This window comes from Synchiropus splendidus, chromosome 6 (genome assembly GCF_027744825.2).
Source record: "Synchiropus splendidus isolate RoL2022-P1 chromosome 6, RoL_Sspl_1.0, whole genome shotgun sequence".
Lineage (NCBI taxonomy): Eukaryota > Metazoa > Chordata > Actinopteri > Syngnathiformes > Callionymidae > Synchiropus > Synchiropus splendidus.
In genome coordinates, this window is record NC_071339.1 from 17,286,746 (window position 1) to 17,311,332 (window position 24,587).

The 24,587-nt window shown below is 45.3% G+C and overlaps 2 protein-coding genes and 1 long non-coding RNA gene across 3 annotated transcripts; 2 read left to right on the forward strand and 1 right to left on the reverse strand.

The window, feature by feature from the left end:
- Positions 1-5,950: 5,950 nt before the first annotated feature.
- On the reverse strand, positions 5,951-7,752 carry lsm3 (LSM3 homolog, U6 small nuclear RNA and mRNA degradation associated). The gene is made up of 4 exons (XM_053868510.1): positions 7,593-7,752; positions 6,817-6,927; positions 6,649-6,744; positions 5,951-6,367 (listed from the first exon to the last, which is right to left on the reverse strand). Exons 1-4 carry the CDS (start codon positions 7,611-7,613, stop codon positions 6,287-6,289), a joined length of 309 nt encoding a protein of 102 aa, XP_053724485.1. The 5' UTR covers positions 7,614-7,752; the 3' UTR covers positions 5,951-6,286.
- LOC128760825 (uncharacterized) lies at positions 7,669-9,129 on the forward strand. The gene is made up of 3 exons (XR_008414871.1): positions 7,669-7,985; positions 8,408-8,582; positions 8,943-9,129. It is a non-coding gene; the product is annotated as an uncharacterized LOC128760825 (long non-coding RNA).
- An 8,412-nt stretch (positions 9,130-17,541) lies between these two features.
- Positions 17,542-20,854, forward strand: abraa (actin binding Rho activating protein a). Its single transcript, XM_053868765.1, has 2 exons — positions 17,542-18,279; positions 19,866-20,854. The coding sequence occupies exons 1-2, from the start codon at positions 17,662-17,664 to the stop codon at positions 20,301-20,303; spliced, it is 1,056 nt and encodes a 351-aa protein (XP_053724740.1). The 5' UTR covers positions 17,542-17,661; the 3' UTR covers positions 20,304-20,854.
- The last annotated feature ends 3,733 nt before the right edge of the window (positions 20,855-24,587 follow it).

Here is a 24,587-nt window from a genome sequence, read left to right on the forward strand (position 1 = left end):
AAATCAAACGTCTCCTGTCGTTTGCAGAGAAAGTGTCACACGTGGCCCGGAGGCTTTTTCAGAGCGCTCCGGCTCCGGTGAGTCAGCGGCCCCTCGGCTGGACCTGTGACGCCCTGTCGATTATGTAAAAGCCACCGCTATACCAAGTCACGTTCTGTGGACACACGAGTCGCACAAGACGAATGCAGCCAAGTGGGTTTGGTTGAGAGGCGTGTTATGCTGGAGCCCCTCAGGTTTGAGGTGATGAACATCTCTTTCCTGTCTGCAGTGACAGGAGCAGTTGTCCAGGGAAGTAAGGAGCAGGACCAAACACATCGGCGAAATGACCACAAGTACAGATTACTGCAGGTCTTCTGTACTGGAGAGGTCAACTGGGAGGAGGCCCCGGGGCAGAGCCAGGCTTGGCCAATGCCTCAGAGGAGAGCTCTCTGGTGTGCATCTTCTTTTGATGTTCAAATCAGATTTATTTCTGGGCAACGATCACTTTAAGACAGCAGATCAGAAAGTGTAAGTATTTCCATTTCCCACTGTGCCCTTTTCACCCCCCCCCCACACACACACACACACACATACACATGGTGTAAGAATCGTACATGTGCAATATACAGTGGCACACAAGAGGATTTAGCAATGTGATCACGTGTGCGCGCTCTAGAGCAGCCGTGACATAAAGTTATGTAACACACGAGACCCACGGAACGCACACACACACGGGAACTCGAGTGAGAAGAACAGTCTGTCAGCGACTCCATTACAAACCGACAATATTTCCCAAGTGACTCCAGACGTTAAGGATGAGGTTGTTTCCTGATGCCGCTGTGGAGAGACACATTCACAAATGTTGCATAGCACTTGGACGTTTAACCTCCTCCAGAACTGCAGGTGAGAATCAGCCGACGCACCACCTGGTTGAGGGTTTACAGGACAGTCAGGCCCCGGTGACGTGTTCACATTCACTTTTCTTTTTAATCTCGGAAAACAAAATACAAATTCATCTGTCGTCCTCGTCCGGTTGTACGGGCCGCAGCTGAAGTAAAGTGGCCAGGCTTCGCTGTTCCAGGTCACCTGAGAGATCAGCTCGCCAGACTGTCTCTGGGCCGCCTCAGGCCTCCTCCCAGTTCAAGACAAGAGTGTCTTCTGGATGCTGCAGCCTCTGTCTCAAAGAGAATGTTCAGACAAACACAACTCTTTGGGTCACGGTAAATCTGGAAACCCACCAGTCAGTGGAGAGCTTTGTCTTCTGGCTTGGCTCTTTCCTCAGCACATCAGGGTCCTCAAGACAGAAGTCACTGCACTGATCCGTTTAACTTCCCTCACTCGTGAACAAGACCCAGAGACACTTAAATTCACACAAGGACGGTCTCATCTCGAACTAGATCAGAATATTCCAGCATGAGCCGCAGTCTCACATGATCCTGTTACGTTGCGACAATAAACAGCAAACCTCTTGATTCTGAAGCGGTTGAGAAGTTTGGCGGCGACAGCAGATGGCGGCGGTGACGCCTCACAGTCCCATACCAAGTCGGACTCATAAACACCAGTCCAGCGACGCGGCTGCGTGTCAAGCGCCAGTCAGCAGACACTCTGTGATATTTCTGACACCTCAGAGCAAGCGGCAACAGCGGCTTGTTGTCCTGCTGCTCAAAGTCACCTCGCCGTCAGATTCCAGCAGCCTCCGCTCAGGTTTATTTTGGTTGATGCGGCCCGGCACTACACACCAAGGTCGCCGTGCCCTCCTGTGGCTTCTGGAGCTCATATCCCTTCAACTTTTTTTTCATTTTTTACTCCCAAAATGACCTCATTAGAATCATGTCGGAAAAGACTCACTGAGACCTGAATGTTTTTTCACGTCCTGGCAGGATCCACACGCAGCAGAGTCGCGGCGCAAACACCCGTTTCAGCGCTCAGTTCCAAGAGCTACTGCCACCTGCTGTCACACTGAGCGCATTATAATCAATGATAATTCAAGTGCTAAAAGACATGGAGATTTATAAAAGCAAAAAACATGTATTAGTATTTGGTTAAAAAAATAGATGAGGGTGTAAATTCGCTGCTTGGTGGAGGTCCATGCAAAGCAAACAAGGCAGACATGAAAGAGTCAAAACTGTAAAAAATAAATAAATAAATAAATAATATATTAGTGGTGGGACTTTAACCAGTTAATTACGATTAATTAATTACAACAAAAAAAATTTAATTTAATTTAACAGTTTGCTCTCCAGACTACAGGGAACCTTTGTAAGTGCCGTAGTTTCTGGTCCACTGATCATACTGATGCACAAGACACGTGGCAGCGAGGATGAGAACAACAACAACAAACATGGAGGAATCCCTGAACCAAAGCAAACAAAAGCATCCGTTTGCTTTTGTTCAGGGAGGTTTTTCGCTACACAATGTCCAGGGTTTCCACTACTCTCAATGTGTTTGAAATTCTTATAAAATTGAAATTCTTACACAAGTGTTTTCAAGACATTAAAAGAGCTTTAGTTTAAATAAAGCGATATAAAAACTTGAATATAGTCACCATCATGATTTATTGTGCTATTGTCAAACTGATGCAAAATAAACAATGTATAACTGTATGTATAGGTCCATCATGTGATTCATTAATGTACCAAATTCATTCAAATTGAAAAATGTGGCTTCTTGTGGCAAATATTCTGATACCATTAAACTGCGATTAATTGAGATTAATTCATCACAAATTCTCAAATTAATTTGATTATTTTTCTTAATCCCACCCATATATATATATATATATATATATATATATATATATATATATATATATATATATATATATATATATATATATGCTGAAAAATAGCCAACAACCAACAAACCCTCCCTCCTTTGAAATAGCTCGGGCCACATGAGAGAAATTCTCCTCAGCGGTGTGAACTCCAGCGATGCCACCCTGGACAATGAAGTCATTAACTCTGTATTTGTTGGCCACGGTCGAGAATTCAATGACATCACGTCTGAGGACACTGGAGTCTGTCAGCGCCGCCAGAACTTCACAGAGACGCTCCAGTTGGCCACTGCCATGGCCTGACAACGAGGTCATGGAGCGGCGGTGTGTTTGTGTATGGTGAACGCCAGCTGATCTGTCCAGAGATAAAAGGAGTCAGATAAAACATCAGCCACTTAAATGCCTCTGAGATCACTCGAAACACGATCCACAAGTTGATCTCTCTGCCATTGTAAAGACCATCTCTTCTTCTTGTCCGAAGTCAGGCTATTCGCAGGCCTAGATCATATTTCAGCCGACTGGAAATTTTAATTCTCAACATTGCATTATAAAACTTGTAATTCAGGTCACATCAGTTGCTCAGGACAAGGATAATGCTCATTCCCAAATACAGAAATACAAATTCAATTCAGGTTTCCAAAAAAATGAAGGTTGAAAAAGGTTCCAAGTGAGCCGATCTGTGTGGGGTGGGCCTGTCCTACTGTTCGCTCAAGAGGTAGAGGAGGGGGCGGGGGTCAAAGTCTGGCCAGCAGCTGATGAGAAAGGAGGTCCAAGCTGCCCTTTCCCCAGTGCTTTTGGGGGAATCGCAAGGAGGTCCCAAAGAGTAAGGATTCTCTTCCCAACATGGAAGACCTCACCATGGAGGGATCTCATTCATGCAACCACCTGAGGAGCCTTCCATCGATACTGCTTCTATGCACAGCGACCTGCTGCTCCCATGACCAGGTGAAAGATACAAAGCAGGAGCTGTGTATCATGAACGTTCTGGGGAGTTTCCTGGGCGGCATCGACAAGTCCAGTGGAACCTGACCATCAATAACTCATGCACACATCTTGCTCCTGTGCTCCTCCAGTGAGACCATTGTTTCCTTTCATTATGTCACAGCAGCACCCCGTCTCTCCTTTTGGAAGTTTGAAAAGTCTGGGATCATCGCAGACGTCCTACGAGAATCCGATTTCCACGGTTCCTCTTCACCGCAAACAATCTCTCTCATTAGGAAACGCTTAGACCCGTTAAGCAGCTTTACGCGCTTGTTCTTTTGCTGTGCAATTACAATCACAGCCTCCCGGAGGACGTCCCTGTTTCCAAGGATTACAGCAGTGAAGACGACCAAGAGGAGGCGCGACGGCTCCGGAGCCGCAGGAAGACGGCGTGCCAACCTCAACACTCCCTGATAGAGCAGTTGTTAGCATGAAGACATCAGAGTGATAGCCAGTGAAGTAAGACGTGTGAATGTGGACTTTTGTTTTCCTTTCCTTCTCAAGTCTGAATTATGAAATCACCCTCTTCCACCCTCTTTTTGTATCTATTTTTTCCCTCTCAGTCAGCATTTTCTTCTATTTTTCTTGTGAACTGAAAAGATCAGTTTGGAAGGCAAAACGGAAGCAATGACATTTAATGATAGATTGTGATAGTCTCTCTCTCTCTCTATTTATATATATATCATATATATATATATTCTCGACCACAATCCGTTCCAGACGGCCGTTCGAGAAGCGAATTGTTCGAAATCCGAATCGATTTTTCCCATTACAATGAATGGAAAAAGAAACAATGCGTTCCAAGCCTTAAAATAGTCTTTTGTAGGAGTGAATGTAGAGTGTCTGCTGCAGGTGCGCTGTTCCTCTATGTGTGTGGCCGCTGCATGTGGGAGGGGTTGCCGAGTGAGTGACGTCTCTCCAGAAGTGAAGAGGTGCCCGGTGCGTGTCCAGCTCTGAATGTGCGCTTCTGTGCAGTTTGGCTGTGACAAAGTCATAACCAAGTAACGCTCTGTCCCAGACTCACCTCATCCCTGTCCCAGCTCCAGTCGACAACAGGACATCAAACCCTGGAGTGCGCGCTCCAGCACCTCCCCTGTGACACTCTACCACGGTCCAGTGTGGAGACAGGAAAGGTTTTACACCTCAATATGAAGAAAAAACAGTCAGTGAATGTAGCTAACAGGACACGTCTGCATACAGAGGCTGCGTTATACACAATAACAAAGGGCGTCGCGGGTCACCTTATGTTTTTTCTGACTTATTTCGGGGGCGTTCGAGTTCTGGATATTCGTTCAAAATCCGAAGCAAAAAATCTAGAAGTTTTTGTTCGAATTCCGATTTGTTTGAATTCCGAGACGTTCGAAAACCGAGGCACCACTGTGTGTGTATATATATATATATATATATATATATATATATATATATATATATATATATATATATATTGTGTGTGGACATCATCATAAATAAACAGAAGTCAATACGGAAATATATCAAAATGAAAATAAATATTTCCATTCTTTATTTATATTCATATTTCTACTATCATTCCATAAGACACTTCTGCTTGACCAGTTTATTATTCTACATACAAAAACATATTTGAATTACTTTCCAGAATATCTTTTTTTGAAGACATGTGAGACTAATAAAAAAGTAGCGTCTGTATACACAAGTATAAAGAACATATACGACAGTTGTGATTATGTGGCAAATAACACATCCGTTGTCCCAGACACCATTTTACTTGTGTTTTTTAAACTATAATAATCCTTCATGATCGTTATTTTTCAATCGCCATTCTGCCGACAGACTTAATATCTTACACGTCACGTATTTAGTTTTCTGATAGCAGACAGAACCCTTTTCGTGCTTCTCAGACAAGGCAAGTTTGTCCTCACTTCGTCACATCGACGGAACTGCGCCCCAAGTGGATCGCTTGGGAACTGAAAGAGGTAGAATTGCATGTTGTTCTGCTGCCATCTAGAGGCCATGCTATAGCAGTGAAGAGAGGCACAGCTCGGGAAGAGGACGCAAGTATTTCTGATTTCGCTCATGGAGTACGTTAATGATTTCATTAAGGCACTCGCAGTTGCGTATATAACAGTTTGCTTCCAACGTTACATGTTTAAATTGTACAGCTCCTCTACTTTATTTAACTTGAAATACCATGTTCACTCAGAACGGACGACAGAAACAGAGAAACTCCATTAAGATTTGAATGTTTTTTAATCAAGTTACCAAAAGCAAACCGAAAGAGCGCAACTTGTACAAAACCATACATCATCCAGACAAAGACAGTAACCCAAATATTCACATGTCGCAGGTTCTGATCTGCTCCTGATCCATTGACAAGTTAAAGACTAAAAAAAAAATACAATCCTTCAGGTTTCACCAACTAAAATCTTTTAAGTCTTTAAAATAAAAATAGAGACGACAAAAACCCTGGCGTCTGCTCTCGTGTTCCTGAACTACAGACTCATACACACATACAGATTTATGCTGAAAAAAAAAATTAAAAGGAAACCACATTGTCGGAACCAGAGGAGCCGGTCAGCCTACGCGGAGAGGTGGAGCTACGAGGACGACGCCGTCTCCTCTCACAAACAGCATGGGGATGTTCCTCTTTGTTGACTGTGAAATAGATCATTTGTTAAATGTGCCTTTTTTGTTTAGTCTAAGTTGAAGATCACAACATTTTAAATTGTAGGACTGTGTATTACATTAATAAGAGTGACACAAAATTTCATAATGATCTCTGGAATTCATTCAACTTCATGTATAATCCATTTAATATGTGGCTGAAAATCAAACTTATTCAGACTTTGATTCAGAGATATAATACGACCAAGAATTAGCAGCCTAGTAACCGCCAGATAGCACGAGGCAGTCCTGCATGTCTGCTTGTGTTGTACCTTATAAAGCTCCTCGTAGGTCTCCTCGTCGATCTCCACCGTCGTCACCGTCTCCTCCACATCCCCGAGGATCATGTTGAGATGCTGGTCATATGCCTGAACACCAGAAACAGAGCTTCATCACAGCTCCGGAGCAGTGAGGGGGAATAAATAATGTCAAATACTGACATGCAGGCGCCCCCGAAGTTCCCGGTCATTCCTCATCTTCACATAGATCCTCTCATCCAGACTCAGTCGGATCAGATCCAGAGGCTCCTCCACCGTGCTGGTGGTGGGTGGCTGCAGGACGATATCGTTTCATTGGAGGCCAAATGTCATGCAAGTTAAGTCACAGAACAGTGTTCGTTGACTTCATAGAGCAGATTAACCATCTGCTCTTGGGTCAAGATTCAGAACACAGAATGTTTTGAAACCTCAGAAAAAATAAGTCCAACATACGAAATGTGAAGGAATCCACAAAGCGCTGTGCTATTGTCACAACATGTCTAATACAGTAGAAGATAGTGAACAAGACAGGCCGGTCAGCGGTGTCTTTCTAAGCGGTCAAACATTTCAAGAATAGTCGCATTCTTTCTAAATTAGAGGTCGGTGCAAGCAAGTCCGGTTCCATCTGTTTACAGTCCGCTGCCTGTGACCGACATCGCATTTAAATATATATTTAACACGTATTCCAAACGTAAGCCCAACAAGAGAATAAGGAATCGGTATGTTTTGGCAAAAACATGTCTGAACACCGCAAGACAAATACGAGGTTCGCCTCATCGCAGCTAACAGTTAGCCACGCTATGCGGTTTGACGGGACCAGCGTTGTCAAACTGCCCCCGCAATGCAGTAAACACGCTTATTTCATTGCAAATGTAACAGCACTCGCCACACGTTGGTCATGAAATAAAGTGGATGACGTGGCGGGCCATTTAAGTTAAGATAAGCGCATAAACTCTGACCTGCTCCACTTCGTCCGCCATGTTGCCGCTCGAGTCTGCGCGTCACCGCCACTCTGGTTCACTGACTATGGGTTGCCAGGTTCGAAGAAAAGACACAACGCCATGAAGAAAATGTCGGCTCTTCCCCATATTCGCTTAAGTCTAACATTTCCGACAATGCACGCTCACAAATCAACGGCGAGATCTATTATACCATTCTATCGAGGAAACATTTGAAACAACGTCGACTTCTTTTTACTGCTCATATTGAAAGCCGCAGTTGCCACTACGCATGCGTACAACGAGACATGGCAACCCAGGGTTGATAACGGCAGGACCATTTTTTTTATATAACTCAGCCTCTTCCAGACTTTTCCATCGTCCACGTTGCTGCCTGCGACAGTGCTGGTGCTGGTGAGTGCTGTAGCTCAATATATAAATATATATTTACTCAGCTGTGACTCATTTAAAGGCTGTACTTTTCTCTCGTCCCTGCTTTCGGTTCAGACGTGGTACCTGTTCAAGCACCTTGTTGCGCCCGTTATCGGTGAAACTGTCAGAAAATTGAAAACAATAACCTCAGGCTGAATGATTCCAAGTAACACATTGAAGGGAGGGGTTATATAATGGCGAACAACACTTCAAATATGTCATTGCTGATCTACAGTGGAATATGATATATATTATTATAATAATATAATGGTGTTTCTTAATAATAATAATAATTGTGAGACTTATAAAGTCGGCTCCTCATTTCAGACTCATTTAACTGAGGTATATTTCATCCCAAGTTCATGGAATTGGATTTCTGTTGAGACTTGTGTTTCTCCTGACAGTTGCAGTGATGCGTCCCCAGGAACCACGATGTTGCAGATCATATAGTCGTGGTTGGTTGAAAGTTTAGGGAGGAGAATCTCTGCAGAAGAGGCATGAAGGAGAGGATGCATCCATGTGAGGGAGGAGGACGACCAGTCCATCATCCAGTCTGATGGAATGAGATGAAAGTATTAGGTTTGTAAGCTGAAACTCTAGTCACGCAATTTCAAAACAATATTTTAGACGTATAATGATTCCAGTTTAGAGCAGCCAGTGCACGTTCCTGTTTCAGTCACCTGACGTGAATTCATTTTCTTTCTACAAGTTGGATTCACTCATGTGTCTACGCCTCCTTGACTTGTCCGGTCCAGTTGTCTGTACTGGTTCTGGTGTGTATGGTGGAGGCAGATCAGTGCAGTGGCGTTACCCATTCCACCCTCGGCTGCAGCGTCGCCCTGCGGTGGAAGAAAACCCTGCCACACGTGTCTGTCCCTGGCTCTTCTGTTGCTCTCACCAACGCTCCTGGTCTGAAGTGCTGCTCTTTTTGTTTTGCAGTGAGGCGGACTGAGATCATGGTGGCGCCAGTGAGCGGGAAAGGAACCCGTGATCTCGTCATAAAAGTCAATTATTGATGAGGTTTTAAAAGGAGACTTTGGTACCTGCTGTATTTCAGTTCTGAGCTTTTTAGTTTCTGTAAATGTGTTGTGTTTTTCAAATTTCAATAAACGTTAGACACAGGTGATGTGGGTTTTGAGGTGTTACAAGGTGTTTCCTATAAGGTAAGCACAGCGAAACACACTCCATATTCCAATTCATGATGCAAAGTCATCAAAAAACAGATACTGGAAGCCATTGTAACTGAAGTGAATCCAGCAGTGGCTGCTTCTAAACCAGTCAAGTTCAACGGAACAAGTATTGCATCTGATCTTTCTCACTTTTCTTTCTGCAGTACAAGGTGTGCTGCTCTGTCCAGAGGAAGTCAGTATTGAGAAGCGTGTGTCCGTTTCTTGTAGTGTTTCTCAAAACCAATTTTAAACACGTGATTTTAAAAAGTCCATTCTTTTTTGGTCAACAACAATCCACTACATGTCATCTATTTAGTCATTCTTTTTTCAAGGCCAATTTCATGATTTGACAGCAGGGGGCGACACAATCCATGAAACGGCAGTGCAAGCGTCGTTCGCGCCACGTTGATCATACTGACCCAGTTCGTTCCGGTAGTCTTCTAAATGTTTGATTCCAGAACCAGTGATGTTCTGACACTGACCCATTTTTCAGCGCTCACGCCACCTTAACTCCATGAATCTGTCCCTCCACCCTGGGCGCTGCTCTTGTACTGCACTAGAATAATGTGGACTGGGACTTTTTCTTCATCTTTTAACCTTTACAATATTGTTTTTTAATTTAATAAACCGTTTTAGGTATCCGTTCTCTTCCTCCAGAACAACACTATAATAAGCATATATTGTATTATTATTATTAATATTATTATATTATTCACTATTGTCTTTTGAAAGCAATTCATCTTGTTAGAGTTTATTTGGAAACCAGCTTGTCGAACCAATTCAGTTAATGAACTTTGTGCGCAGCTACAATGAAGTGCTGACGATGTCCGTGCACATGAAGGAATCTGGGAACAGAAGATCATCGTCATGTAAGGACGCCAAAAGCAGGTGTGGCGCATGGGATGACTCATCGAAAACTAGATGTCCAGCTGGAAGACCACAAAATGTCATTCTGCAGGCCTTCATTGGCCCCCGGGCCTCGAGATACAACATTCCCACAGACACACATTATGCTGACAAGATACCGTTACCATGCCATGTAAAAAAGGTTTGTGTGGCTGATCACTACGGGGCGCTTGTAAACTACCATTTATTTGGTTACTCTACTGGTGATACTGGGACTCACGTTGAAGCAGAATGACTCCAGACACAGCATTGAATCTGATGGTGAGCTTGTCTGGACCAGAACAATAAAAACGGCTCTCATCTCACGGACACAGAACCTCCAAAGATAACCTCTGGATCCACCCCTGTTAATCCTGATGTCCCGATCAGAACTCCGGTCACATGACTCACGTCCGGAGCAGGTCGACCGATTTGACTGAAGTCTAAAAATACTGATGTGACTACTGTTCTGGACTCTGTGGGACCCTAACCGTCGTCCCGCGTTACTTTATCTTTTTGGCAAGGACACACGCAGACACACACAGACGCTGCCTGATGTCACTACAGAAATGAGCAGCAGTGATGGCGTGTGGCGCAGTGGGCTTGTGTGTGTGAGTGAGAGATACTCAGCTGAACAGCCAATGACATAACAACAAACATTAAAAACGGTCTAAACTGGAGACGCTTCCATACTTCCTCTGAAGCTTCTTTCATATCCCGATTTACAAACTTACCTCACACCCTACACAGCTCATGCATCGTCTTAATAACATGTGACTCTGTCCCTGGTGAATCCTCCTGGCCTGAGTCTCTCAGAGTGCTGACCGGGTTTAACACACCATGCATTTACAAAATACTGTTTACAGTAACAGGAAGTGAGGTCAGCTGATCTGTCGCATGATGTCAACGTGTGTCCACCATCTCACCTTCAGCTTCTTGGACAGTGCGGTTCCTCGACTGTCCCAGTTAGGCAGGAGGGTAAGTGATGGTAGCTTCACTGCTTTCACAAACAAGCGTGCGAAACTCTGACCTCTCTTGTTCAATCGCTTCCTCCCGCCTCCGAATGCTGGGATGAGGAGCCGTCTGTGATCACCACTCACTCATTGTTAAAAATGAGGCGTCGTCGGCTCGGCTGACCCTGAAATAGCCCGCGGTGGTTAGCGCGCCGCTAGCGCCGCGACTGACAGCTTGATTTATAGAGATTTAATTATGGACCTGTCGGAAGTCAACCAAGCAGAATTTATGCATTTGTAAAAAACCTTCAAAGTCGAGCGCCAGTCTTCCTGCGGGAGGAGAAGATGAGAGGACAGCGGGGTCTGCTGAGGACCCGCCGCCTCATTAGCACCTCGTCCCCATTACTCTTACAAACAAACAGAGTATGGAGAGCAGTGACGCAGAGGAAAACGCTTATTTTTAAACCCAGGCAGAGGAAGGAGGATGTTCCTGAGTCAGAAGATGAACAGACTCGCTCACCTGTGAGTCACATTTTCCCGATGAGTCATCACTTCTGAGTTGTGTGTTTGTGTCGCACCAACTCGATGCTCACATCCTTGCCATCGGTTGAGTTGCTGACCTGGTGTCATTTACTTAGGTCTCTTCTTGACTTGTCCACTAGGGGGCTGCAAGGTGGGGGAAGTGAGGAGAGTAGCAACGGACCTCCCTGACAACTTGGGAGGAAGTTGTTCTCACTTAACAAGGAGGAGAGATGAGCTAATCTGCTGTCTGAGTCACACGCATCCAAGTGAGTCCCTGTCAGACTCAGTCCTCCAGGCCTGAGTCTCTCACTTCTCTCACCAGGTTTAACCTCCTTCACCTTCTCCTCCCTCCTCAACAGAACTGTTGTGGATCTAAAGTTTGTTGAATAATCAAAACAAAAACAGACAAAAAGCCACACATTATGCTGTTTACATCCGGCAAACTGAACTCACCCAGGTTGTTTACCCGTTGCATAACAACCCTGTGGAATTTTGAGGGTCCTGTGACCATTCTGGAAGTTTCTGGTGAGTTAGTAGAACTTGCCTTCTGGTTCTTCACAGGACAGAAGTGAGTCGCACTAATTCGGGCTGCGACCCCAAATACTTCTATTTGTAGCAGCTGAACTGGAGCAGAGAGACTCGCACGCACCAGTCCTGTGTGTACGATCATCCACACACACACACACAGACACACACGACCGTGCATGCGCACACACAGCAGTAAACATGACGTCAACAACAGAGGTGTGAAGATTCAAACCTGTGTACACTTGCACCGACTGACCGAGGCAAATGTCTATGCGTAAACACACACACACACACTTGGCCACAAATAAAAAACTAACGCACAGAAAAAATACATTGCAGCAAAACACACCATCACACAATGTCTTAACACACAGTCGCACAAACTGATGCAGAGTCACACAGTGGGGAAACAGAAACGCACACCGTGGTTAAGTGACACACACGGTGCGGTAAATCAGACATGCAGTATCTCATTTAAGCACGCGCATATACACTCGCACACTCCTCATTACGACTGTCACGTCTCCACTAGAGGGCGACGCTGCACATGATGAATTTATTTAACGCGGGTTTGACAGCAGCAATATTTTCCGGGCGCTGGAGGCTTCGTGAGGTGCTCATTTGTTACTCTGCTTATTAGTTACACACACACACACACACACACACACACACACCAACCTGACCCCAGTGACGCACACAGACACACACTCACAAAGCCACACTTACATTTCTGTACCAGCAGTTTTTCTTCTCGGCTCATGTGCTCATCTGTATTTATTTTCTTATTGATAAAGTTATTCTTCTACCGATGAATAAAAGCAGTGACACGAATCCTGCTTTATGAACATAATCAAGCTCGAAACAAACAACTGCATCAACACTAGTAGATAAAAATCCATATTGCAACATATTGTTGCTCTCTCTGTCACTATAAATAACCGATACGCCGACAGCCGATATCAATATTTTCTTATAACACACATCATGGATTACCAAGCGTTTTTAGTTGAACAAATGTAAGATCTGTATTTCCTGTTCATTAATGTATCCTAGTCAGAATCTTCTGTTTGCATAGACGCTCCATTGTATGAAATACATTGGCTGGTGAGGGACATACCTTTAGCATTTTCTGCTCTCACGCGAAAAACACTGGCCTTACACCAGACCCGGAAAGTTTGAGAAGGAAACATGAAGGATAATGAAAAGAGCAGAAGACTGGGATAAATTAAGAGCACGTATCAATAGAATTGGATGAAATCATGCCATAAGCTCAAGATCTTCTAAAACATTCAATAAACTCCAAATGAAGAGGATCAACATTTGCCTGTTGCCTCAGTTTAGCTAAGCTAACCTGAGTGTCGCTACTATGTGACACTTGTGAAGCAGCCATTTGCAGCGATCAATGATTTGATTCATTATTTAGTTAATGCATGTTATGAAGGCCAGATATCAAAAACACACTCAAAATCAATTCTCGATGAGTGAAGAGAAATGGGCAACTTTGACGTTAGCGTTGCTCACATGAGTGGCATTATATATGAAACAGCTACACGTGTGCTTTGATTCAGAGCTTCCAGCTTTTTCCAGTGCTTAACCGACAGACTTCAACAAACAAACAGCGCACGGAGGTGGGGACGGTGCTGATGCTCTTTGAGAGTAGATTGCAATATATGCACTCAACACTAGATGGGAGAACCATTGCTCCTCACCATTGTTATGTTATTAATGCTCATGCACTTCAACCTGTCCAGCTCCACGTTGCTTATATTTACTGTAGCTGTAGTGAGGCACTATGCAGATGCATGTTTCTTTGAGCTCAGTGTAAATAAATGCATCACGTGACGTATTCCTTTTCAAGAGTATTTTTTCTGTTTCAGTCACACATATTGCAATATATCGTTTATGGAATTTCTTGCAATTGTTACGAGTCCCGGTTAGTGATGTTTTGGGGACAGAATAATCATGCTCTCCTTGAGAAAGTGCCTGAACTTAAAGAATGACACGTGAGACGGGCACTTTGCGTCTTTTCTCCTCCGTATCGTCACAAGAAAGAGCTTTCTTTACTGCTCATTTTGCAAACAGTCAATTGAATACTTTCAATTATAATACACAGACTCTCTCACTCACATGCACCATTCCACTTCCACTTATCTTACGAAACAGGTTAATATCCTGATTCTCTTTCTATACGTATTGGTGACGAAACAAAACAAAAAACAAAAAAAAAATAAATATATGATGACAAAACGGGAAATGATTAATAACAATGTTGACTAGAAAGTGTCCAGGAAGCCACTATTTACACTACCATGCGACACACGCTAAATAACGGACATTACTGCACTCATCATGACTCAGCATTAGTTCGCAAACACAACACACATCCACATACATGCGCAAACTAAGGTGACAACATTCATTTTCGAGAAACTTACAACTAATACAGGAACATTTGTTATACACATCATGCATGTCTGACCTGAAATTAAAGAATGACGCGTGAGATGGACACTTTGCGTCTTTCCTCCTCCCTCTGGTCGTATTCCGCGCTGCTGTAACAGCCTACCATATATAGCCCATCATATATATTATAAAGACTATTATACGGCTCTCGACCACAATCCTTTCGAGAAGGCCGTTCAAGAAGCGATTTGTTTGAAATCTGAATCTGAAAGGTTTTACACCTCAATATATAGAAAAAACAGTCAGTAAATGTAGCTAACGGGACACGTCTGCATACGGAGGCCGCGTTATACACAATAACAAAGTGCGTCGTGGGTCAGCGTTATGTTTTTCCATCTTTTTTCAGGGGCATTTGAGAATCAAAGCAAAAAAGAAAATCTCAATTTTTTTGTTCGAACTCCGATTTGTTCGAGGTCCGGGACTTTCGAAAACCGAGGTACCGCTGTATTTATACGTGAAAAACACAAACCAACATCACCATTGTCATTGCACACTGGTGCATCACACAATATACTAGATATCAATGTCGTGTATCATGGGCCAAATATTGCCACAGCATCACAGTCCCAACCCTCGTCAGCACTGTGAACACTGACATGAACACAAAACAGTCACACAAACACTGAACATATGCTTGTTTACACACATACTCACACAAACAGTAGACAAAGGCAAACACAAGTACCTGTGTGCACACTGTCGTCAACACAACCACATGCTTGCATGAATGTCAACATTCACGTCAACACAAACACTTGTAGCAACATTAATGTACACATTCATGTGAACGACTGAAACCAGTCTTTTTTTTTTTCTTTAATGAATTCACAGTGCTGAAAGAAACATTCCTGTTTTCATACTTCTTTGACATGATTCATGTGTTAATCCACTAAGTGAACGTGAGTTCAAATCTCTTCCTCCTCAGGAATGATCATTTTTAATGTTTGGCTCCGTGAAGGAATAAACCTGAACCAACTCTGCATGAGCTGAAAACCCACTGATCATCAAAAGTGTTCCGTGTTTCAAACGTGCTTCAGAGCCCAAATCTATTTTAGGATCCATCACTGGGCACAGCAGGTGACGGGAGCGTGAGGCAGCTGCCACACACACACCCAGTTGTCACACCATCTTTGTGAGGACCTCTCATTGCCATAACGCTGTCCCCAGCCTCTCAGCCTAGACATAACCATCCAAAACAACTGTTTAGCCTTAACCAGGACTCTAAAGCAAACTTGGACCCAATGATAAAGACCTTGTTGTTTTGGAGGCTTAACCTTATGGGGTCCAACAAAAGGGCCCCACAAATACACAAGGGCTCCACAAGGAGCTTTTGTTTCCCCAAAATTGGTCCTTACTAAGATAGATAAGCTTAAACACACACACACACACTCACAGCGCCTGATGTCACTTTGGAAGCCTGACTCAGACCTGTAACACTTCTGATGTCACTCCGACATTCCAGAAAGTTCACCGGTCTTCTGTCACGCCATTGTTCCATTCCTGACCAAGAGGTTTCACGACCAGGGTCGTTTTTGTTTTGTCAGTAAAACATCACAGAAAATGGAAATGAGACATGAAATTCTTAAAAAAAAAAGGTATATAAAGACAAAATCATAGCACTGTGAATTTGATCGATATGAATGATGAACACATTCTTCATAAATCACATAAACAATTTAATACAACTTAACAAATAAGGAAATGATGACAATAATATGGCAATGATACATTACATTTTTTCCAGAGTTCGCTATAAAGTAGATACAAAAGTACACAAAGCAGAAAAAAATACACTTTGCTACTGAAGGAAAAGGTTGAAAATAACTGATGTTGTTGTCACTCGAGAGATGAGGCAGTGAACCAGATGAACCAGTGAACCCCTCAACGCTCCGGACCTTTCCAGAATTCCCAGCAGACTTTCTCTGTGCGACCAGTTACATAACAAGTGGATGAGGTGAAGGTTTGCTTGTGGAGACACTCGTTCGAGTCACTCCATATGTCAGTGACAGGCATTGAAATATCAAGCGAGCTCATCTGCGCTGGCTCTTCTAGCGGGTCCTTTTATCTACCAGGACTAAATTTTTTTTTTCATTTTATTGTGCAATGTTGTCGTCTCATGGTGATGATGCTCATGTCGCCGATATGGAGACGACGAATCATGCAGTCGCTTGAACTGGTTTGTGTGTGTTGACCGAAATAACTTGAATGTGCACAAGCTCAGGTTCCGGTGTGACTCTGTGAGTGTGGGCTTGTTTATATTGCCTCGTGGGGACCAATTCTTGGCTAACCACTTGTTCGGTTTGGTTTAGGGTGAGAGCATTATGGCAATGAGAGGACCTCACAAAACAGCAAAACAAGCGTGTCTATGCGTCTTCACACGTTCTGTATCATGACTTGTTATTGGAGACTGGTCAACCTGACCTGGTCAACAGTCTCGGCGACTTGTTTCCGCCTCAAAGATTCACTCTGTACTTGACTGAAGGGACGTCTATGAGTCTGAGTCACTTCATGTGAACTTCAACCAGTGCGGGCCGCTGCCGACGCTAGAGTTGTGTCTCATGACTAAAGCTGTGTATCTGGGTGAGTTAAGACGCTCGACATGGATCTTAGTTCCTATAGAGGTGTATGATAACATCTCCTGTCCTCATCATCCGATGATGTCATCTCAACTCTGAGTCGCAATTTGGGAATTCAAAATGTGCGACTTCCGACTTCAGATGGATGAATTGATCTCTATATTTATACAAACACACATGCCTCTGTGGTCTCTTTGTCACTCTGTATATTTGTGTCAAGACATGGAATCTAAAAACACAGATCACCTGTTCCCCGATCCCAGCGGGAGAAATTCCACCCCTCAGTGTCACCCTGTGTGTGTGTGTCTGGGTGTGATGGTAACACAAGACTCACATGGGCTCCCTGCAGCATCACTTCCTTTAGCACAGCTCACTATTTAAAGGGCAGTCGTGGAGCCAGGAGGGGATTAGAAGCAAAGTCCTCTCACTCTTCGCAGGAGCTCATCACCCACTGACCGACTGAAGACTGAAGCCGTTCCAGTTCCTTCTCCAGCAGCTTGTTTTTTACTGGAGGATCTATTCAGATTTTGCTTATCTTGTTTGGTTTTAATCCTGAAACGCGATGAGCGCCGTCACCGCGACAGTTGCCCCGAGCGACCAGCCCACGTTCAAGCGGGCCGTGCGGAAGATCAAATGCGCAGCCATGGTCGCGAACTTGGCCAAGAGCTGGCAGGGCTGGGCCAACGAGCACAGTGGAAAGCAGGAGTCCATCCCCAGCGGCTGGATGCCTTCATCCATCGAGGACGGGGACAAAAAAGAGCGCTCACATGTGGTCAAGCTGACCGTCACGCCTCGCGTGGTCACGGCGGACAAATCTGCCGCTGACAAGATCCGATCCATGTCGGTGACCAAGACTGTCCAGCCCAAGATTAGTGAGTGCGGAGGCGGCGATTTGGTCAACGCCATCAGGGGAAAGATGGAGGCTGTTCCAGAGGAGAGTAAGACCTTCCTAGGGAAGGAATCGCCGACGCGGCGCCGCCAAATGAGGGCGCTGCGGAGCAGTGCGGGTGGCGGCGTGATCCAGGACAGGAAGTTGATGTTGCAGGAGAAGACGTCAGGGTCCAGGAGCAGCAGCGTGGACACTGAGGACAGCGGAATCGGCGAGGAGATCAGCGACAGCGGCGAACCAAAATCAGAGCAAAATGACATCATCTCCCGAAAACAGACCAACAGGCCGAAGGTAGGATGAAAAGATATGACTTGACGACAGGTCCCTCTGTTCATCTTATCCAGTGCGGATCTGATTTATCGCTTCCTGTGCTGGTCTGAGGACGCACGTGAACATCTTAGTTTATCTTAGATTAGCCTGATAAAAACAGTCTGCCTTCATCCAATCCCCTCTTGAGATCATGTGACACTTTGAAATGCAGCGTGAGACGAAGAGACCAGACAGACGCTGCCCACCTCTCAGCAACTGATCCAACAGCGATGCCACACATGCAGCAGGAAGCTAGCAGAGCCTTAAAGTGTTAGCGTGTTCTTATCGTCCACATTAGCTCGGGAATATTTATAAACCAGCAGACTCAATAGAGGATTCTCCTATGACACAAGAGCCTTCCTCAATCATCAACAATCCAGTTAGTCATGGAGAGCACGGGAGGCGCCACAGATGATTCCACCAGGCAACGGGAGGCAGATTTTGGGTTGTGGATCACGTGAGGGCAGACGTGAGGCAACATCTCCATGGTCTGCAGGTGTCTACTGTACTGCTATGAACATTAGCTAATATCTGCGCTCACACATGAACCATCTTCACTCGTCCTCTGGACCTTTTGGTTTCGTTACAATCCTAAAAACAGGCGTCTCCAGGGAGTTTCCAGAGGCTCGTAAAAAGCAAGTGGAATATGTGAATAAACCCAGGGAGCGTCGTGTTCTCTGACCTTCAGGTGGACGCGTCCGTCAGAGGGACAAGAGGCGACGACACGTGCGGGCGGGAGATGCGAGCGGAATGCTGAAAGACAGATCAGAGCCTCTATGAAACCTGAGCAGACGCTTAATGATGAAAAACATGAAAGGTCACGACCTGGGACAAACACGGCGGAAAGATAATCAGGCTAGCGTTAGCGTCCTCCATGACAGAGACTCTGAGTCACTTCATCGGTTGTTGATGTGTTGGTGTGTAGCTTAGATGCGCAAATGTTTCACTTGTTTGTTTACAATATTTTTGAACAAACTTTTTTGTTGCTTACATTTTTTTTTCAAATTCTATTTTTTTAACAAAAAAACAGAATGTACTGCTTAATAGAAAGTTTTGCGTCTACATTTTTAATCTTGAGTCACCACAAACTAGTCTTTTTGTCATTAACTCTTATTTTTCATGACGTAATTGTAGTTGTTTCATGAGGCACAGTTTTTCCACCAAAATCTTATGAAAATGAATTAATTAAAATAACATTTCTAAAACATCATTGAAAGGCGTAACCGCTCAGAAAACCTTGGAAATTTGATTGATTTCTTTTGGGAGTTCAAACTGAAGTGCACAGGTTTAGTACCTGACGGAGTGGAGGGTCACCGGAGGGCAGCTCCCTTTTTTTAGACCAAGTATTCAAGTAACCTGATGACCCTGATGTGAAGGCCGAGTGAGCTGAGGAACGTTCTGAGAGAAGAGGGGGAGGAGAGGACGAGGTTTGGATGGCTCACAGGATCAGCCGGTGATCTCGGTCTGAGTCCAACATTTCGCCTCACCAGAGCCACTTTCTTTCAGAAGCACTTAACTAAGATATTCTTGGAGGCCTAATGTTTATGTGCTTCTCTTGGTTTGTCCAGATCAAGATCGCCACCATGGGCGACATCAAGAGCCGCTGGCAGCAGTGGTCCGAGCAGCACGTGGAAGGCCAGAAACTCAACCCCTTCAGCGAGGACTTCGACCACGACTACGCCATGGCCCAGAGGCTGCGCAAGGGCGACGAAGGCTACGGCCGCCCCAAAGACGGCTCCAAGACGGCTGAGCGCGGCGACCGGGCCCATAAGCACATCCACAGAGAGATGGAGGAGATGGTGTGGATCATCAGGGACATGGGCTTTAAGGACAAGGAGGGCCGGACCATCATCAGCTTCGGGCGACTCTTCGACCGCTACGTGAAGATCTCTGATAAGGTGGTGGGAATCCTGCTGCGCTGCCGCAAGCACAAGATGCTGGACTTTGAGGGAGAGATGCTTTGGAAGGGTCAGGACGATGATGTCATCATTACACTGAGAGACTAACACACCCAACATCCAAGCAGAAGAAAATACCAACAGAGACCACATACAACTACCTTCAGAGATCTATTCCACTGCATGTAACCATGATCCCTTCACTCTAAAACAAAAATATATCTTCTTGTTCACAGATGGACAAATGTTCATAAGCTGTCATTAAGGAAAGGTCACAAAATGATGTGGAAAGTACGTTCTGTTTTTACTCCTGCACTCGAGTGGCATGCAGCCTTTGGTCCGGGTCGACTGGTGCTTTTTGGCCCGGAACAGAAACAGGTGTTGGATTTTACGCACGTAAAATGATCCCAACTCGTAACTCCTCGTCTCCTACCTGACAAGTCGTGTGTTGAAGGGAAGCTATCTTTAGCACGACAGCCATGCTAGCTACGCTACATGCTAGAGATTCTCTCCACTAACTGTACCGCGTCCATCTCAGGATTCAGTGAGGGAAGTATTGTTCATTATCGTTAGGAGTCTATTTTTAAAGAAAACTTGCTGGTTGTGACGACCCTGCAACTAAGGAGCGAACAGGGTGATATTTTCTTTCAAACTGAAAGTGTGCCAGTCTTCTTACAGAAGGATTCGTATTTTTGTCATTGAAAATATTTTGTTTTTGAACTTGAACATTTTGTGAGATGCCAATAAAGAATATTCACCTTTGTGTTTCAAGTCTCTGTTCCTGGTTCATCTCATGCCTATGTCTCAGACACACACCCTGGTGGACTGTGGTGTCTGAGTAGTTCGTGAAAGTGTGTTGAGTCCAAAAGCGTTTTCAGTCTCAGCTCCAGTGTATCGTCTACTTAGATGTCAAGTTAGACCATGAGTACCACCAGAGACATTTAAGAAGACCATGGAGGAGCTAGCTGGGCACAACTGTGAGGTCCACTGACATTAGGGTTAGTGTCAGTCCACCATCCGGTACCACAAACAAGTCCTGTGAGTGAGATGATCCTCTGTGATGGGGAACAGCAGGTTGACTGGCTGAGTGAGTGTGCCAGGTGTATCAGGTTGAACCAAGTCCAGGATGTGCGGTAGGTTCCACAGTCCTGATGGTCTCCTCCAGACGTTGCGCAGCTTTAACGGCAGGATGGAGCTGTAGTGATGGAAGCAGTCCTGGAGATTCAGTCCGGTCTGGTCAAGAGAGTAGGGAGTCCAGGTTGGGTCTAGGATGGGGTCCACCAAGAGATGTCCCAGATTTGTTCCCCAATGATCACTACATACTGAAGAAGTCATTATTTCTAGTTCACGGTCGACAAAGACCTTGAAAAAGAAGCATTGTGCCACCTCCTCTCAGGTGTGCCCCATCTGAAGTCCATCACTGCTCCGCTCCTGGACTCAATGCCGTTTGCCTACAGAGCCAACAGATCTGTGGACGATGCAGTGAACCAGGTCCTTTATTTCATTGTGCAACATCTGGACTCCCCAGTATCCTATGCCAGTATCCTGTTTGTGGATTTCATCTCTGCTTTCAACACAATTCTTCTAGCTCTGCTTGAAGACAAGCTTCGCCAGCTAAACGTGGCTGACTCCCTCTGCAGATGGATTACAGACTTCCTGACGCACGCACTGACTGCGGCTGGGGACGACTGTCTCCGACACTCGGACCCTCAACATCGGGCCTCCTCAGGGCTGTGTTCTCTCTCCATGGCTCTCCTCCCTCTACACCAACTGCTGCACCTCCAGCCACCAGTCCGTGAAGCTGATCAAGTTTGCGGATGACACCACCATCATCGGGCTCATCCCACAGGAGGGAGGTGTCCTGGTGCGGCCACAACAACCTGGAGCTCAACACCCAGAAGAAAGTGGAGATGGTCATAGACTTCAGGAGAGTCACACTTTCCCTGTCCCCTCTCATGTTGGCTGGTTTACCCATTCCTATTGTGGATTCCTTCTGCTTCCTAGGAACCACCATCACTGAGGACCTCAAATGGGAGCCAACCATCAGGTCCCGCATCAGGAAGGCCCAGCAGAGAATGTTCTTCCTGAGGCAGCTACGAAAACTACGACTGCAGACGAAGTTGCTGGTGGAGTTCTACACAGCCATCCTCCAGTCCATCCTCACCTCCTCCATCACTGTCTGGTATACAGCGCCACCTCCAGGGACAAGAGCAGACTGTAACGCATTGTGCGTTCTGCTGAGAAGGTGATCGGTGGCAGCCTGCCACCTCTCCAGGGCCTGCATGTCTCCAGGACCCAGAGACGTGCAGGTCGGATCAGAGCCGATCCTTCTCACCCTGGTCATGGACTGTTTGTTCCTCTTCCCTCTGGCAGGAGGCTACGGTCCATCCAGACCAGAACCTCCCGTCACAGGAACAGCTTCTTCCCCTCAGCCATCAGACTGTTGAATTCGTGAACAGCCTTTGTTTTTTTATTTTATTTATTTATTTTTTTACTGCATGTTATTCCAAAGCACTTTCCTAGTAGGTGGGATCCCCACTGACCATGGAAATATAGCTGATTCTGATTCTGATTCTGTGAGTCATGAGGAATCATGGCCCAGAAGTCCACCGCCAGAGGACACTTTTTTTTACAACTGTCATAACAGGCTCTTCAACAAACAATGACCAAATCAATAGTGTCTGATGTTTCCAGGCTGCAAGAGTCGGCAGCATCCGACTGTGTCGTTTCTCCACTGTCTAACTTTAAAAGTGCCCTCTTGTAGTTTTGCCAGCGTTTCTCCTTCAGAAGAGTGGACAAGGTTGCGGACTCGCTGGAAACTCCCCGGGGGGTCTCTGAAGCCTTTAAGTACTCACTGATGCTGCTGTGAGACGCCCAGCGGGGAAACTTCACTCAGAGTTGTCAGCTTGTGTTTTAGACCTTTCCTCCAGCCGTCACACTGACCTGCAGGCGACGGCTGAGGAGTGACCTGTCGTCTGTCGGCTGCACTATAGTTTGTAGCTTGAAAAAAAAAAACTACATCCCTTTGTAGCAGGTCTTAGGAAAGAGAAAAACACATCGCTATCCCCAACAGTCAGCAACATATCTTCTCATGTCACAGGAAAATATTTTGAGACATGGCTCTGTGACGTCCAACTGCACAGATGAGTGATGGGTCATCCATCCCGTGATTCTTTGAGGGGTCGTGAAGGACATCATGGAAATCTGAAGCTAAAGGAATCATGTAGTATTAGAATGAGTATTTGAATTTTACATACACCACAGAGCAAAACAAGACGAGTAATGGCAGGTTGGAAACACAATGTTATGTTGGTGGGCCTCAGGGGGCGCTAGATTGAGAAATTGAGTTTAAACAGCGATTCAAAGTTACAGCTTGTGTTTGTGCATGAGTGTGTCATAGACGGTGTGAAAGACTGTATGTAAGAGTGTGCCTCAGAGAGAAAACTGAAAGAATATGTGCCTGTGTGTGTTTAAGTTTGTCTGTCCAAGTGAGACTCAGTTTTGGGGCTCCATCCCTTTTCCTGGCCCCCACAAGGTCAAAGCCTCAATTTGAGGATGAAGACTTCAAAATAACTGAGTCATTACAATTGGGTTCCGAGTCCTGGTTAAGGTTAGCTGTGTGTTTTGGATGGTTCGGTTTAGGGTGAGAGGCTGGGGAAAGGGTTATAGCAATGAGCGGACCCCACAAAGACAGCGTGACAAACCTGTGTGTGTGTTACATGATGTGGTCTGGTGTGTGCATGTGTGTCAGAGAGTCCATGTTTGTTAATGTGAGTGAGCATCAAGCATATGTGTGTGTGTGTGCGATTGTGTTGCATGTGCATGATTGTGTCTGCCCAGTGTGACCTCCCTCACTGCCACACAACTGCAGTGTGCATGAGCATGTGTGTGTGTGTGTGTGTGAGACAGAGGGAGAGACTTTAATACAAGCCAATCAGTTTGGTCGCCAGGGAGTCGGGGCGTCTGCCAGAGTGAGAAGAGGGAAGGAGATGATGCTGAGTGATGGGAGGACTAAAAGAAGAGGAAGAAATATTGCAAAAGCAGAGAAAGCAAAGGGGAAAGTGAGAGACAAAGGGAGATTAAATCAGGCCCAGACTTGTGCAGCTCCTGTCAAACTAATGAGTCCGTCCTCTTCCTCTTCGCTCCTCGGCGCCTCATCTTCTCCTCCTCCTGCCATTTTTGTCTTCCTCCACTCCTCCCTCACTCCGCAGAAGGTTACTGAAGTTCACATGACTCAACTCACATCATTTCTCCTCTCATCAGCCGCTGGTCTTCAGTCCTCATTCCCAAAATAAATGAAAGAGGTAGATCTCATTTCCATCGTGCCAACATGTGACTCGAAGGAATCAGAAATGTGCTTCTCTGTCCACTCAAATCAGGGACACATGACGA

What these genes read in the sequence shown, in the direction of transcription:
- lsm3 (XM_053868510.1), bottom strand. Translation starts at nt 7,613, where the DNA reads ATGGCGGACGAAGTGGAGCAG. An exon ending in AACTTCGGGGGCGCCTGCAT is followed by an intron (nt 6,745 to 6,816) that starts GTCAGTATTTGA and finishes TCTGGTGTTCAG; the next exon opens with GCATATGACCAGCATCTCAA. An exon ending in CCTACGAGGAGCTTTATAAG is followed by an intron (nt 6,368 to 6,648) that starts GTACAACACAAG and finishes TCTATTTCACAG; the next exon opens with TCAACAAAGAGGAACATCCC.
- abraa (XM_053868765.1), top strand. Translation starts at nt 17,662, where the DNA reads ATGAGCGCCGTCACCGCGACAGTTGCCCCGAGCGACCAGCCCACGTTC. An exon ending in AACAGACCAACAGGCCGAAG is followed by an intron (nt 18,280 to 19,865) that starts GTAGGATGAAAA and finishes TGGTTTGTCCAG; the next exon opens with ATCAAGATCGCCACCATGGG.